General features: G+C 41.8%; 3 protein-coding genes across 3 annotated transcripts; 1 reads left to right on the forward strand and 2 right to left on the reverse strand.

Annotated features, from left to right (window-relative positions):
* Window positions 1-6,724: 6,724 nt before the first annotated feature.
* LOC120111597 (protein kinase PINOID-like) lies at window positions 6,725-8,502 on the reverse strand. Its single transcript, XM_039129033.1, has 2 exons — window positions 8,007-8,502; window positions 6,725-6,927 (listed from the first exon to the last, which is right to left on the reverse strand). Exons 1-2 carry the CDS (start codon window positions 8,500-8,502, stop codon window positions 6,725-6,727), a joined length of 699 nt encoding a protein of 232 aa, XP_038984961.1.
* A 975-nt stretch (window positions 8,503-9,477) lies between these two features.
* LOC103718357 (putative disease resistance protein RGA3) lies at window positions 9,478-11,802 on the reverse strand. Its single transcript, XM_008807141.3, has one exon. It carries the CDS (start codon window positions 10,843-10,845, stop codon window positions 9,631-9,633), a length of 1,215 nt encoding a protein of 404 aa, XP_008805363.1. The 5' UTR covers window positions 10,846-11,802; the 3' UTR covers window positions 9,478-9,630.
* Window positions 11,803-12,066: 264 nt separating this feature from the next.
* LOC103718350 (putative disease resistance protein RGA3) lies at window positions 12,067-16,683 on the forward strand. The gene is made up of 2 exons (XM_008807133.3): window positions 12,067-15,984; window positions 16,205-16,683. Exons 1-2 carry the CDS (start codon window positions 12,220-12,222, stop codon window positions 16,337-16,339), a joined length of 3,900 nt encoding a protein of 1,299 aa, XP_008805355.1. The 5' UTR covers window positions 12,067-12,219; the 3' UTR covers window positions 16,340-16,683.
* Window positions 16,684-17,005: the final 322 nt, after the last annotated feature.

A 17,005-nucleotide genomic window follows, 5' to 3' on the forward strand; every position in this document is an offset into this window, starting at 1 on the left:
GTTAAGCTAGATAATATTCCTATTAAGTGTGATAATACTAGTGCCATCAATCTTACTAAAAATCCGGTTCAGCACTCTAAAGCCAAACACATAGAAATACGATATCATTTTATTAGGAATCATGTGCAAAATGGAAACATATGTATTGAGCATATATGCACTGAAAAACGATTAGCCGACATATTCACAAAACCATTGAGTGAAGATAGATTCTGCACGCTAAGGAGGGAATTAGGCATATGTGATCCTTTTTATTGAAGAAATATAAAAGAGAGCAAGTAGTCTCATGATACATTCCTCCAATTTCTAAAAACCCATGAAACATGAGTCAAACTTGTTATCTATAGATTCCTTACTCATGTATCATTGTCCTAGAAAGAATTTATAAGGATTGGAAGCAAAGAAAATTTTTAGAAGCAAAAAGGAAGAGAAAAGAAAAATTCTGCACTTGGGTCGACCCTATTCTGGGTTGGGTCGACCCAACGTTGAGTCGACCCAAGAAATTTCTTGAGTCGACCCAACGTCGGGACCCCACTGTTAAAGGGGGACCCGAGAGCACTATTAGGGCACTGTTGTCCTTGTCCTCTTCTGAATACTCTAATCCCCACTCTCCAAACTCCTCCAAACTCCTCCAAACAGTAGATTACCTTAAGATCTTGGAGAAATGGGACCCAAAAGAGCCGTAGCCAAGAGATCCGGAAGAGTCTCACGGATCCAACTTGAGGAAAGGCAACCTACGGAGCCATCTACCGTGTCTCCACAACGTGAGGCACGTGCGGAGCCACCTCCTCCTCCTTCCCCCTCAGTTATACTTGCAAGATTTGCGGGGAGACCGGTTACAACGGAGAGAAGGATCCATTCCGAGTTCTTTGATCAAGAAGGGTTTAGGTTGAGGGAATGGATCCAAAGGCAAGGTTGGGAGTATCTTTGCTCCCTAGATGTGATGATCTACCTCGGATTAGTTCGGGAGTTCTATGCCTTCCTTAAAACTGGAATGGGAGGGCTTGTTTCGGAAGTTCGAGGAGTTAGGGTTCGAGTTTCCGAGGAAAGTTTGAGTGAGCTACTTCATCTACCCTGCGAAGGAGCCACTCCGGAAAAACCAAAAAACAAGATGAGAGCTCTGCAGTTGATTATGGAAAATGAGGGCTTTGACTTCTCAGAAAAGGTAATAGCAAGCTCTTTATCTGCTGAAATGAGATTATTGCTTAGTATCATAAATAGAATTTTATTTCCAAAGAGCGGGAGATTCGATCGCATCACAGAGCGAGATTTAGTAGTGATGGAGTATATTATTCAGGGTATTCCCCTGAATCTCCCGGCCATGATACTGAAGCAGATGAGAAAAGTGATCTGCAACTCCAGAGTATCCCTACCTTATGGTATGATACTCACTTTGGTTTTTCGACAGCACGGCATATCTGTCGAGGGGGAGGTATCCAGGCATCTGCTTCATACTGACACATACACTGCACGGACACTAATACGTATGGGTTATGAGAAAGTGAACGGGCAGTGGATTCATACTGGAGCAGGGATTCAGGGTGAGGCACCAGAGGGTGAGGCAGAGGATGATGCACCAGATATTGGAGACTCTATTCCTGAGGATGAGGAGCATATGGATCATCCTACTGTACCTTCCGAGGCTGGACCATCGTCATCTGCTCCTCCGAGAGATACAGATGAGTTCTGGAGTAGGCTGACTGAGATTATGACAGCTCAGGCCAGGACCATCACTGACGGGCTGACGAGCAGATTGGATATTATGTCAGCTCAGGCGAGGACTGTCACTGATGGGCTGACGAGCCGACTGGACATCATGACTGCAGAGATCAGTGATCTGAGGCAGCAGGTAGGAGCACTCCGGAGAGAGAGAGAGACCCATGGACCTTCTGTGCCATAGGCTGCTGAGTCAGAGATATCGGCACAGAGTCATCCAGCTCATCGTGCTCCACGCCAGACATAGTCTCACCAGGCTCGACCTCCCCTCGCCACGTACACTAGGAGGATGAGGACTAGATCCCAGCCATTAGATACTCCCTAGGCAGATATTAGCATTTCTGGTTAGAGCCTAGGCTAGATATCTAGTTCTCATATGTATTTTGCTTTTATCATATATGTTTAAACTTTGATTAAGGAACATTGTATCTGTTTTTGTTTTTAGGCATGAATGTACTAAAATGTTCCTATTTTGATCAATGAAGTTTGAATGCTTGTTATTTATTGTGTCTTTTCCCATGCATCTATTTGATGATAACAAAAAGGGGGAGAAGTAAAGAAAGAGTAATGTAATAGGGGAGAAGTAAAGACAGAGTGATAAGAGAAGTAAAGAAAAAAGGAGAAATAACGAAATAACTTGTAAAACAACTTGAAAATCATATAGGAAAGCATATGCATCCAAGGGGGAGCAATTTGCAACAATGAAAATGATCAAGTCAAAAATTTCTATCAAATTTCAGAATTTGGCACATAGAATTTCAGAATTTGGCACGCACCTTTCACACCTCGATACATAACCTGAAACTCATGTTTTATCCCAAATTTTTCGAGTTTCATCTTTAATGAATTATAAATGAAAGGGGGAGCAATTCAAAAAGTCAAATTGGCAACATTTGAATGATATAGGGGGAGACTTCACTCTTATATATGAAAAGCTGAAATTCAGCAAGTTAAGCCCTTTCAAATACTGATTTTAAAATAAGTATCAAAAGGTTCATACTCTTTATTTTGTAATCATCAAAAAGGGGGAGATTGAGGATGATAGTGTTATTTTGATGATTAACAAGCAATTATCTAGAGTATGTTATAAGTTAAATCGATACTTCATTTATAAGTCTATTACTCTCAGTATATTTGGATAAATTGATATAGATACATTTCATTGTTTATTTGAATGAATCTAACCTTGAGATGCAGCAAAGTGTGGATTGAGTCGACCCAAAGGATGATTGGGTCGACCCCGGCACATCTAGAAAGCATTTGGCACACTTCTGCAAAAATGGCACAAATGAACAGTGAGTTGGGTCGACCCAAGGAAAGCATGAGTCGACCCAAACATCAAGATCCTCAAACAGAAGACAGAAAATGGTTCTCTGGATTTACTGAGAGGGTCGACCCAAGATATAGTTGAGTCGACCCAAGCTTGAGTCGACCCAAACCCTGAAAGGGTCGACCCAAAGGCAAGACAGAACAGAAGACAGAAAAGATTCTCTGGAAACCCTGTTAGGGTCGACCCAAGAAGAAGTTGAGTCGACCCAACTGAACCTTGAGTCGACCCAAAGAAAGGTTGGGTCGACCCAAGTGAAGGAAGGCTGAATTTCAAGTTTCTGTGGATTCTGAGAGGGTCGACCCAAGGAATGTTTGAGTCGACCCAAGTGAAAGTTGGGTCGACCCAAGGACAGGTTGAGCCGACCCAAACACGGGCAGAAGCATAACGGCTAGTTCTGCAGATGTACTTTTTGTCCTTCCAACAGTGAGTAACGGCTAGTTTTTGAATTCTAACCATTGGGGCTTGTCCAATGGAGGTAGGAAACTATTTAAAGGGGCACTATTCATCAGATAGAACATCCTTTCCAAAGAATATCAAAGAGTACACAAGAAAGAGAAAGTGCCCTAATCTTCTTCATCCAAGTGCTTCATTCAAGAATCAAAGAAAGGGGTTGAGCAGATTCAAAGAGTCATCAAGAGCTCCATCCTCTCTTGAAGAGTGAAGCATCCTTAACAAAGAAGAGAGAAGTCACTACAAGCGATAAATACTTTCTAAACTCTTCTTTGTAGATTATATTATTTTATTTGCTCATTTAGGAGTTTAAATCTTCTTCCTTTATTTGTTAAACTACTTGTAAAGGTTGGTTGGTTAGCCCGCAAAACCAACGGAATAGGTTGATTGGTGAACCCGTAAAACCAATTGTAAAGGTTCGTTGGTGAGCCCGAAAAACCAACATAGGTTCGTTGGTGAGCCCGTAAAACCAACATAGGTTTTTGGTGAACCCGGAAACCAAAGTGTAAAGGTTTTTGGATTGTGAGCCCGGAAAACAATCCAACTGTAATCCGCGGGATTATAGTGAATTCCCAAGGGGTCGCTTGGGGAGTGGATGTAGGTGCTAAGGAGAGCACCGAACCACTATACTTCTTGTTGTTTGCATTGTGATTTGTTTAAGTTCACTAACACATCATTTAACACAAGTAAGATAGTTAAAATTAAAAGAAACCAATTCACCCCCCCCCCCCTCTTGGCTTGTCACCTTGGGCAACACCCATGTAACTTGATGATCTTCCAAGAAAGGAACTTAATCACATTGTACGCTTTCGGCCTGGGCTCGTGCTCCTGCATCACTCCCTTTTTCTATTCTTTGGAGGGGCGGGCTCATACCCCCCTGTTCTGTTGGGAAGAAAAAAAAAGAAAGAGGAGAAAGGGCGAGAAAGAAGAAAGAAGAAAAAAAAGAGGATAAAAGAAAAAGGATAGAGAAAAAAAAGGAGAGAGAAAATGAAAAAATAAAATAAAGTAAAATAATGGATCCTATCCTGCATTTGTCTGCTTCTCTATGTAACCCCAGGTGGACCCCTACAGAGGATCCTAGATGACTCCTTTGCGATGCCTAGATCGATTTTTCGGTTTGAGTTTGAAGTCATATCAAGTCCATTTTGGTCCTTTAGAGCTTCTTGATTTGTATTTAGATTTTTAAATAGTGAAATGTAAATTAATTTATCTTTCTAAACAATTTTGGATAGATGTAGTCATTTTGCCCATCTGAACCTAGTGATCTTTGGACCAATTGAGGTAAGCAACCCTAGTACAGCCTTATTAATTTCAAATTGCTGATCTATTTCAAGTATGAAATCATGAATTATATTTAATATAACTAGTTTTGCAATTTCTTAAAAACTTAGGAACAATCATATGATTGTGAATGATTAATGTTTTAGGCCAAAGAGCATTGCTATCGAATGCTTTACTATGAATGATTTTTTTATGAATTATGATTATAAAAAATTATACATTACTATGAAAATGATATATGTGGCATGATTGTGCATCTTAAATTTTTATATTGTCATTTAGGATTTTTCAATCTATTAATATATGTATGATTTATAAAAAAATATAAAATATTTTACCAACTTTTGATAGTTATGGCCGCTCCTAGAAATGAGGGCCAATCGATATCCTGAAGCTAGCATCCAACAAAAATAGTCCTCTACCAATGGATTAAAGTTGGTAACAAATACGAACTTAAATATCTTATCGATTATGAAAACGACCCTATCATCGGTTATGGTGACTGCGCATGAAAAATATGTGAGTGCTATTTTAATAGATAATATGGTTAAACGGCAAATGTCTAATGATTATGAATATTTTAAATTGCACTCAAATTCAACTTTAGAAACTCACATAATTTGTGCATACATGATTGAATTGCTACAATGTAGTTTATTATTATGTCTATATGAAATGCTTAATTTTACGATAAAAGTTTACTTTCTAAATAGTGGATTAAATCACGTAAAAACTTATACTTAGGTAAAGTGGTGCATAGCTACTTACTAAACTACGAAGCTCACTCCTCCTTTTATTTGTTTTTCAGATAAATATGGCTGCTAGGAGTAGGAAAGGATAAACAAATTGAAGGTCGAGATAATAAGCTCCAAAAATAGTAGCAAGCTAATAATAAATTTAGTTTATGACTATGAATTGAGGATCACATGGTTTGAATTTTATATTCTTGTTTTAGATGCTATGTACTCACACTTTCTTTGTCAAATAAATTGATGGAGAGAAATTTGGACCATCTTTATTATTGTACTTCTAAAATGAATTTTTATGCAAATTTTCTATTGTGAGCTTTGTGGTATTATGGAAAATACTATAGCTATAGCACGGCCATGTCTTGGCCGTGACACATATACACATGCACACACACATGTATATAGGATTAGGATTGGTTATACCTATTTTGAACTTCTTTGGAATTCAACATTTCCACAATGATCCATGGAGAGGCGAGTGAAGGCCACCATCATTTAGAAATTTATTTAGGTTCACCGTCTGAAAGTTACTACTTTTCCCTGCCAGGAGATTTTCATGTGGTCTCATCCTGAATCTATAGATTGGCTACCCTCGCACTCAGGTTTATGATGTCCATGTCATCTTGTTCAGGTAGCAATCAGCTGACTTTAATTTTCCATTTTCTACTGCATCATCAAACTGCAATTGAACCAAGCTATTTCGATTGGCAACATGCTTAAAGATATTAAGGAATTGCCAACTTAAAGGATTTTCTATAGGAACAAGCTACGTATGAGGAAGAGATGGGTTAGAAGTTGAAACATGACCTACATGACCAATAGGTATAATAGATCCATCTGCAGTATGAATACTAGGCATGTGATGCCGAGATTTTGGGAGAAAATATCATTGGATTAATGATCATATGGCTACAGCAAGCAATGCCAAAAAACCAAGTAGTGGAACCTTGAGTGACAGACATGGCAGAAGATGAATGTTTACCAGAGTTGGGTGCACACTGAGTTAATAAAGCTTGTAGATCCATTAAAGAGAGAGAGAGAGTGTTTCGTATGAGAAGAATCCTCAATGGCAGTAGAAGTAGCACTAGTGGTACATGAAGATCGAAGAGTGTTTCTAGATTGATGAGATCAGGCCTAAGTACCTTTAGAAGCCTAAGTATTCTTACAAGCCAGTTTATGTCACTCTGAAATATGATATCTATATAGGTAGTTTGCAATAACAACATTCCTGCTTTGTGGAGGAGCCAGGAGACACTGAAGAACCAGAAGCTACAGCATCAATAATGGTGGGACTAGAAGGAGGAGTTGTAGAGAGGGATGACGAAGGAATAGCCCTAACAATGTCTGCATGTTGAGACCTAAGAGAGCCAATATGATCTTCCTCAAAAACCAAGTAATAGCCTGATTAAGTGTAGGTAATGGAACATGTAGGGTAATGATGCACGAATATGCTCAAACTCATATTTGAGAGCATCAGAAACTGAATCAATTGGTCCTCATTCCGATAAGTATGAAACTTTTATAAATCAGCGGTAATGTCCCATTTTGATTCAGAAAAAGCTAACTGATCCTCAAGATAGCATATCTAAGCATAAAATCTTGAATAGATTGATTAGGCTCTTGATGCATACGATGAAGATCACCTCAAAGCTAATATCTATGGATAAGATTAGTAGCAATATACTCTGCCTTTGTAGCATATCTCAAATCTCTTTAGCAGTCTCATAATAGCCAAATTCTTTATAGATAGATGAAAGAGAGGTATTTCTGAACCATGCCATTATAAGCGTCTGAACCATGCCATTTTCTAAACAGAAAAATACATCTTTTTCAACATTTTTTTTATGACCTTTAACGATGCTTATAAGCATCGGTTAAAGTTCCGCCGACGCTAAACAAAGCGTCGCAGAGGCGTCGACGATACCTGAGTGGAAAAAAAATTTTCCAGCATTTTTGGAAAGCGTTGTAAAAGGTCGGTTTTTAGCGACGCTTAAAAGCATCCCTAAAAACCTCAAAACTGATGCTTGTAAGCGTCAGACTTTAGCCTTCAATTTTTTTTAAAAAATTATTTTCTTCAGCATCCCCATTCCTCCTTGGTTGAGAGTAATTTATCGAGAGGGAAATTGATGCTGGCTGCTGCTTCTGCTCTCTTAAGAAGAGGAGACTCGAATAGAAGAAGAGGTCTTTTGGGCATTACCTCAGGCCTGGTGCCAAGTCCTTTTCCTAATGACCCCACTGCTCGGAAACCAGGATATAAGATAGCCTCTTTTTCCCGTCCCAACCCAAAAACCATCCACGTACTCAACTTGGAAGATCCTAAGATGATAAATTAAACAAATTACAAGGAAAATGTAATTTTGAGAAAATTAAGAAAAAAAGGAGGGGGGGTTGAGGGGAGGGAGCGAACTTGTGATCGTGGCGGAGGGGCGAGGAGACGGAGGTAAGCATCGGCCAGGAGGTCGAGTCCTTGACGAGCAGACCAGAGATGAGGTCTCGGGCAGCAGAGTCGACCGGGCCGCGAGTTGGGGAGAAGGCGAGGGGCTGCTTGGCGATGTTGCGGAGGGTGGCCACGTTACTGGGCCTGGCGAAGGGAGTCCGGCCGTAGAAAAGCTCATAGAGCAGGACGCCGTAGGCCCACCAGTCGACGGCGCTGCCGTGGGAGTGGCCAGCGGCGACCTCGGGGGCAACGTACCCGTGGGTGCCGACAAAGGAGCAGGACCGGGCGGCGATCGGCTCGGCGACGAACTGGCGGGAGGGGGAGGGGAGGGGGGCCGGCTTGCGAGGGCGGAAGAGGCAGTCGGGGAGGCAGGAGGGGTGGTCAGTGCCGTCGGAGGCATCGGCGGAGGCAGCGGCGGCCTCGAGGGTTGGGGAGGAGGTGGGCTGGAGGGAGAGATCGAAGTCGGAGAGCATGATGTGGCCATTGGAGCAGATGAGGATGTTCTCCGGCTTAAGGTCGCGGTAGACGATGCCGAGCATGTGCTTATAAGAGCACCGGAGGAGGTGAGAGAGCGGGGGGAGGCGGTGGATTGATGTCGACGCCGGAGGGAGGAGGAGAGGAGAGGAGATGCTTATAAGAGCTAGGGTATCGATCGAGAGGGGGCTGATATTTGAATGGATTTGGCCTCCTACAACGTTTATAAGCATCATCATAGGTCCAGCCTTTCGACAACGCTTTTTAAGCGTCGTCGATTCTGAACCAAAATTTTCCGACGCTTCTCTCTAGCATCGGAAAGAAAGCATCAGAAAATCTTGGTTTTTCTGTGGCTGATGGCTTTACAACAGTCGGTAAAGCTGATGGCTTTTACATTCCTAGTCTTCAAGTCGATCAGAGTATGTAGCTGATGGCTTGGTGGCCTAGGTTGTCGTCCCTTAAAAAAATAACTGCTGCAACTTCTTAGCATTGAGAAAGCTACGCATAGCTTGAGACCAAGGACCATGATTGGAACCATTTAAGACTATATTAAAAGGTTTGAAAATCTCAGAACAAGCGTCCCTCATAGACATTATTATAGCAAAAATAAAAACCCAGAGGAGCAACAAAGAAACATATTGTAGAGGCAGAATTTGCAGAAATCAATGTCAAAAATGAAATCATCATTGAGCAATAAGAAGAGGATGACCACAATAAGGAACGGCCGCCTTTTGCATGCTCATTGAGCGATTTGACCAGATCCATGATGATGACCGCAATGAGAGAAGACTGACTTTTGTTGTCGGTCATTGGGTGATTTGACCAGATCCATGGTGAGGAAGATGACTGCAATGAGGGACGGCCACCTATTGTCCTGCAGAGTATAGAGAAGAGATCATTGGCGATGGTGCAGTCATGGACTTATAGGAGAAGAACGCCTCGAGATTGGAGGTTGGATCTGGATATCAAAGGAGAATCCACGGTGATGACCATTCAAAAGGACGGCTTTGATACCATGTTGAGGAAAGCACAAGAGGAGAAGAGGATGAAATCTCTATATATTGAATTGTATATGAATTGCTTGTTTACAAAAGTTTTTACAGCATGTATATAAAAACATAATTATAACAGATTTTGAGTAGGATAACAACTCTATTAATGTTACAAGTTCGTTACATTAACATCTCGAATTCTCATTGGTTTTCTCCCACCAACTCAGATAGATCACCTTCTAAGATATCCTTCCAGCTCTCTTCATCAGTTTCAAAGCGGAGCTGCCCTCCCAATGTCTTTGCAGCCAAAGGCCATCCATGGCATTTTGCTGCAATCTTCTTGCCAATTTCTATCAAGTTCGGGTGCTCATTAGGATCCTGGCCATCAAATGCAAAACGATGGAATAACTGCCAACATTTATCTTCAGTCAAGTTGTGCAATTGGTAGGGAACTACAGTCTGCATGATCTTAGCAACCTTTACAAATCGGGTGGTCACAACAACTTTACTCATCTCTGCACTACTGAACGGAGACATTAAACATGCCCAGGTACTTTCTTTCTCATTCCATACATCATCCAAAACAAGCAAGAGCCTCTTTCCGCTCAATACTTCCATTAGTGTTCCTTGAAGCTCAATTAGTTCGTTGCTATCACAAGGTTTCCCAGTGATAGATTCTAAAATTGCCCTTGTTAGCCTCGTAACATCGAAATTTTGAGATACATGGACCCATCCCCTTGTTGTGAAATGCTCACATATCCTTGAGTCATTGTAAACAAGCTGAGCAAGTGTGGTCTTCCCTACACCTGCCATACCAACAATTGGAATGACAGAAACTTCATCTCGCTTGCAGTCATCTGATAAGACCAATTTAATTACATTCTCTTTATCATCCTCCCTTCCATAAACAAATGACTCATCTATTTGGAAGCCAGAAAGCAAATGCCCTCCTGTACTCTCAAGCCACCTCCTTCCATCACTCTGTGTCAAATGGATGGCAGCCCATTCAGTTGCTGCCTCATCAACTCTTCTTCTAATTTCCATAATCTTATGTGCTACGTCATCTGGAAGTGGAGCTTTAACAGAGTTACATACCTGGTCTCGCTTTCTCTTGCTGGGAGCATCCATCCGAGTCCGCTGCTCTGCACCGTATCCCAGAAATTGAGACTCCATCAATATATTTTCTATATCATAAGCTGAGACTTCGAGCTCGCTCAACCATACTTTTGTTGATGCATCTCCTATTTCCCTCTCTGAATCCTGAACACTGTCTTGAATCCTCAGCAGTGTCTTCTTCAGCTTGTCCAGATCTTCAACGCTGCATGGCTCCAATGATGATGACCCAGACAATTGTCGGATGTGTGCTGCCAACTTGTCAATTGCCTGTATAACGGAGGATAGAACTCCACCTGCCATTGCACTCTTGCCTTCCTCCCAATTGAAGAGGGTAGATAATGTTCCTCCCAATTGTATGACCTCCCAACTCGGCCTAGTTCGGCCAAGTTGGAGTCAAGTTGGAGTGCAGAGGACAAAGAAAAAAACAAAGGAAGAGGAGGCGTCTAATTAACGCTTCTCCAATTCTCTGCGCTTCCAAGAAAGAGAACAAAGAGAAAAAAAACAAGGAAGATGGAACCCCACCAGCTTGAGCCAGGAGTCAAAAGATATAATGGAAGCGTACGCGTTCTCTGCACTCCAACTTGGCTCCACCGGTAGAGCTTTTTCTTTTTTGATTCCTGAACTCCAGCTGCCATCGCACTCTTGCCTTCCTTTTACCACATAAATTCCTTTTACCGAAGTTCTCTGCCTTCCTGCAATAGTGCAATTGCACTCTCTTCAAGTGGGAGGAATTGCCTTCTTCCGCCACTTTATGACCCTTCCTTCCAATTGCTATCTGAAGCAATCGGAACGGTACGAACCATGAACCTCTAGCCTAGTCTTCTCCCACCTTTCTATCTGTGCGGAAGAGATCATCGCATAAGTTAGTTGGCCGTCCAGATGGAACCTAAGCTTTTTGTCATATCTATGTGGACTTGGCTGCAATAAATAAAATGGATTGGAATTTTTAAAGAGCATCCTGAATGTTATGATGCACTGAAGACGAAATAAGAGTTGCCCATCTAGAGATGGAACTATTCATTGGAATTTTTTATGAAATTGATGACCACTGATGTAGCTGGCCTAGTTATTCAGTTCCCCAGTTGGCACATGAGAATAAGTAAATAAACCATCACTTGCACTACAGCCTAATGCGACCAGCAACTGGCATCAAATATCTTATACAAGTGATGTGTTTTCCGAAGAGATCAGACGTTCATATCTGAAAAAACAAGGTGGCGTTATGGAATTCTCGTCACAGCCCAATACTTTACTCAAAAAAATAATAAAAAAATATTATTTAAATTTTTAATTTTATATAAATATCTAAAATTTATCCAACAAAATTTTCGTCAGACTAAAAAATTAAATCTATTCAAATTTAATAAAAAAACACTTTTTGCCCTCTTCGATATCATTCATCATAATCTAACATTTTATTTTAAAAAAAATAGCCAAAAAATATTATTTAATTTTTTTAATTCTAGTACTCAAAATTTATCTAATAAATAATGAATATAAAACTAAAGATATACCTGGATGGTTCCTCGAAGAACCAATTCTAAATTTTACACCTTTAATAAAGCATCCAGAGCTTTGCGTCGGTTGACTTGCTCATCTCTGGTTGGTAAAACTAGGTCTTCTTCTCATTTGCCTCTGAACTCTGAACTGGGAGAGGGAAGGTGAGATACTGCGATGGCTGCTGCGATCTTATCCTCCATAATCAAATGGATGATCAACAACGTAGTAAAGGCTCCAAGTATAGCTACGGCTTCTTGGCCTTTATCATCCCAGCAATGTGAAGTACAAGAGGATCTACTGAAGCTCGAGAGGACCCTGCTAAGGATTCAAGCCGTCCTCAGTGATGCAGAGGAGAGGGAGATAAGAGACGAGTCCGTGAAGCTTTGGCTGACGGAGTTAAAAGGCTTAGCTTACGATGCTGAGGATGTATTGAGGGATTATGGGTATGAAATGCTACGAGCCAAAGCTGAGGGCCAAGGACTACCATGGCCTACTACTGGCAAGCGGAAGCTAGAAGAGGTAAGTCAAACAATCGCTGCTGCCTCAATTTCTATTCCAACCAAAGTTTCAGACCCAGATGGCATGGCACGTAGAATCCAGGAAATCAGAATGAAATTTGATGAGATTGCGGAGGCTCGCAAGGACCTTCGCCTAAGAGAGGATGATGGAGTGAGAAAGGTTGACAGTAAGCTGCGGCCGCCGCCGACCACCCCTTATGTTAATGAATCCTGTGTTTATGGGAGAGAGGATGATAAGAAGTGGATAGTAGATACGTTGTTATCAGAGAGTGGCAGGGGGGAGAATTTTTCAGTCATTCCAATTGTTGGAATGGGTGGAATCGGAAAGACAACCCTTGTCCGTCTTGTTTACAATGATTCAAGGGTGCGCCAGTATTTCAATTCAAGGGTATGGATCAATGTCTCACTAGATTTTGATGTAGTCAGGTTATGTAAAGCAATCATCCAATCCATCACAATGGAACCTTGTGAGCTGACAGAACTAAGTGCAGTTCAACAAGCTCTGAAGGAGGAATTGAAAGGAAAGAAGTTATTGCTTGTATTGGATGACGTTTGGAATGAGAAACTAAATCTTTGGGATAACTTCAGGGTGGCATTGACAGGCGGAGGATGGCGTAAAATTATAGTTACCACTCGTAATGAATCGGTCGCGAGGATCATGCAGACAGTTCTTCCCTATCGCCTTGGCTGCTTACCAGAAGACCAAAGTTGGTTGCTATTTCAACAGTGTGCATTTGATGGTCTAGAACCCAAAGAACATCCAAACTTGGTAGAAATTGGGGAGAAGATAGTCAGAAAGTGTAATGGCTTGCCATTGGCTTTGAAAACCCTCGGTGGCCTTCTACGCTTTGAAACAGCCGAGGAGAGGTGGGAGGATATCTTGCATAGTGATCTGTGGGAGCTAGATGAAGAAGAAGATGATATTTTGCCTGCTCTGAAGCTGAGCTATCATTGGATGCCAACACATCTCAAACCATGCTTTATTTATTGCTCCTTGTTTCCCAAAAATTACTTGTTCAAGAAGGACCATTTGGTGAAGCTGTGGATGGGTGAAGGGTTGATCCAGTATAAGAAAAACAGGCGTGACGAAGACACTGGAAGGCAGTATTTTGATGACTTGCTAAGACGATCATTCTTCCAATTCTCTCAAATTGATTTGGATGAGTTGCCCCAAATCCGGGATCGTCTTCATTTCTCCCAAGTTAGTGATGGTGATGAGCTGCTGCAAAAATTCCTTGTCCTCTCAGGGAATGGGGATCACGAGTTGTTTGTTATGCATGATCTCATTAGTGATCTAGCACAATCGATTGCAGGGAAAGAGTGTTGCATAATAAAGGATGAGAAGGTAAGCAACATAACTACTGAAGCTCGCCATTTATCTCTAATCCCATTTGGTAGGAAGGAAAAGGAGCAAACTAAATCGGCCATGTTTGAAAGCAGAGTGCTGCGAACATTGCTATATATAAACAGGATGGTGAACACATGGGATCGAGGTGCTGTGGGGGATGGCGAACTCTTGGATGTTAACATGCACAAGGATTTGTTCCTGAATTTGGGATGCTTGCGGGTGATGGATCTGAGTTATACAAGAGTAAAGGAGTTGCCGGATTCCATCAGCCAACTGAAACACCTTTGCTACCTTGGCCTCCAGGGTAGTAAAATCCAAAGTCTGCCTGACTCCATATGTAACTTTTACTATCTGCAGACGTTGGACCTGAAGTATTGCAACAGCCTGCGACAGTTGCCGAAAGGAATTGTGAAGCTTATTAATCTGCGGCATCTTGAACTTCCGATGAAGGATTTTGCTTCTGAAGTCAGTCTGCCACCTGGAATTGGAAAACTAACGAGCCTTCAAACACTTTCAGCATTTAATGTGGGAAGAGACAGCAGGCATTGCAGAATTGATGAGTTGAAGCAACTGAGGAACCTTAGAGGGCAGCTTGGCATTGCAGGGCTTCAAAATGTGGCCAGCGGCAAGGAAGCCAGGGAAGCCAAGCTAAAGGGCAAGGAGCACCTTCAAACACTGGCCTTGTCATGGAGTGTTCGAGACGGCGACCGGCCTAGTAGTTCTAAGAACAAGCATATGTTTAAGCAGGGTGATGATGAAGACAATCTAAACATGGCAGGCACCATGGAGGCTACCGATCAGAGTCTCACCGTCGACAAGTTTGTGGCTGATTGTGTTCTTGAGAGCCTCGAACCAAATAGCAACCTCAGAGAACTAATCGTGAGAGGTTATTACGGTACCAAATTTCCTAGCTGGTTGGGTGACCAAACCTTCTCCAGACTGACCACTGTTGTGCTCTCCAAATGCCATAATTGCAAATTCCTCCCGCCGCTTGGCCAGCTCCCATGCCTCCAAGATCTTTTGATTGGCAAAATGAATGGAGTTCAAAATGTTGGGTCCGAGTTCTTAGGCCACATTGCTGCAAGTTCTTCCAAGGCTTTCCAAGCACTGAAGAAGCTGGATGTTGAATGGATGAAAGAATGGGAGGAATGGAACGGGGTCAAGGATGGGGACTTCCCCTGTCTCCGTTCGCTTGTCATCAAACACTGCTCCAAGTTGCAGGGACTGCCCCTCCTTTCATCTTCACTGGAGGAATTGGAGATGGAAGATGTTGAAGGACTCACTGCTCTTCCTGCCCTTCGATCACTCAAAAGTTTAGACTTGGGAGGCAAATGGAATAACAAGCTCTGGTCCTCCTCTTTAGAACTCAAAACTCTTCAGTCCTTGCGTATTTCCTTCTCTATGAACTTGAGAATCCTTCACCTCCATGAGATCCTCCTTAAACTGAAGAATCTGGAGATTGAGCATTGCCCGAAGCTCACTTCAGTGGTGGGTTTGCATGAACTCCCCTCCCTTGAGCGCTTGGAATTGTATGCATTACCTGAACTCCAGATCTCACCAGATTATCAGCTTCCATCATCACTTCAGACCTTTCATGTAACAAGCTGTGCTAACATGACACTACTTCCTCTACATCAGCATTTGCCTGTCCTGAAGGAACTATCAATAATAAACTGCCCACAGCTTGTGTCGGTGGTGGGCTTGCAGAACCTTGTCTCCCTCGAAAGCTTGTCTATATCCGCGTGTCCTGAGCTCTTGCTCTCATTACAGGAAGTGCTGCCACCTTCTCTTCAGTCCTTGGAAATTTCCAGCTGCGATAAGTTGAATTCCCTTCCTCTGCTGCATGAGAACCTTTCAGCACTCGAGGAGCTGAAGATTGAGGACTGTCAGCAGCTTGCAACAGTGGTGGGGCTTCACAACCTTGCCTCCCTCCAGTGTATGGAGATATCCTTCTGTCCCTTGCTCCAATTCTCAACTGATGAACAGCTAAGATCCTCCAATGTGGATATAGATATCATGGAATGCCCAGGGTTGACTGAATGGTGCCAAAGGCATGGAATAAAACAAGTTCAGGTAACATATTAAACCACTAGACTCATTGATTTATCAGTTACTACCTTTTCATGGCTTCTGCATATACAAATTCAGGATAACTTTGATTGCTAAATCTTTCCATTAGAATATTAAGCATAGAGAAATCAAAAGCTTTGATTCACTCAAATCTATTACAAACTATTGAATCAAGGACTGTAGTTTCCTTCCCAATTACAATAATTCTTGATTTCTTTTGCAGAATGACGATTGGGATGATGAAGGGCTGGATGAAGATAAATTTGATGTCGATGAGGAAGCGGAAAATTATAGTGAATGTGAAGATGAAGCTAAGGAAAACTGGGATGGACCAGAGGCTGTGGATGATATTGACTGAAACTGTGCTACATTCAAACATAAAATAGCTGCAGTTGATCGACTTCATTGAGATTTGATGCAGCATGATTCCCTCTTCTTTATGTTAGCCAACTAGTGCAATGTGCTGTCTGCTTCCAATATGCATCATGCATGCCCGTGTGATATGCATCAGGAAGCCTCTACATACGGTTGGATTTCTTATAAACTCATTCAATAATTGCATGCAAGCTCATCCTATGAGTAATATCAGAACATTGATTTGTTTGTAGTTGTCACCCCACTATTTGTTTGCTAGCATTGGCATTGCAAAACAATAGGTTAAGTAACAATGGAAATTCAGATTCGCGAGTTTTGTGAAGATTCCTCACTAGGAGTTTTTGGGAAGATTCCTCACTAGGATTTACAATCATTGGGTAACATGATGACAAAGGTTTATGGGATCCAGAAGATCCACTTTCAGCGATACATAGGCCACTACTAGCTGTTCAGAAAGTGAATCATTTCTACCTTGCAAAGGCAATGATCAATAGCCATGTGTTGATGACAATGTTGGAAAACTTGCGGATGAGCAAGTCTACGATTTCTCCAGGCGAATAAACATAAAAACCATGTATTGGGCATGTATGTTGAGGTTCTGATGATGTTATAATATGATTATATTTGCAAACCTACTAAGTGGAAGCAT

The sequence above is a fragment of the Phoenix dactylifera genome, chromosome 1 (assembly GCF_009389715.1).
Source record: "Phoenix dactylifera cultivar Barhee BC4 chromosome 1, palm_55x_up_171113_PBpolish2nd_filt_p, whole genome shotgun sequence".
Taxonomy (NCBI): Eukaryota; Viridiplantae; Streptophyta; class Magnoliopsida; order Arecales; family Arecaceae; genus Phoenix; species Phoenix dactylifera.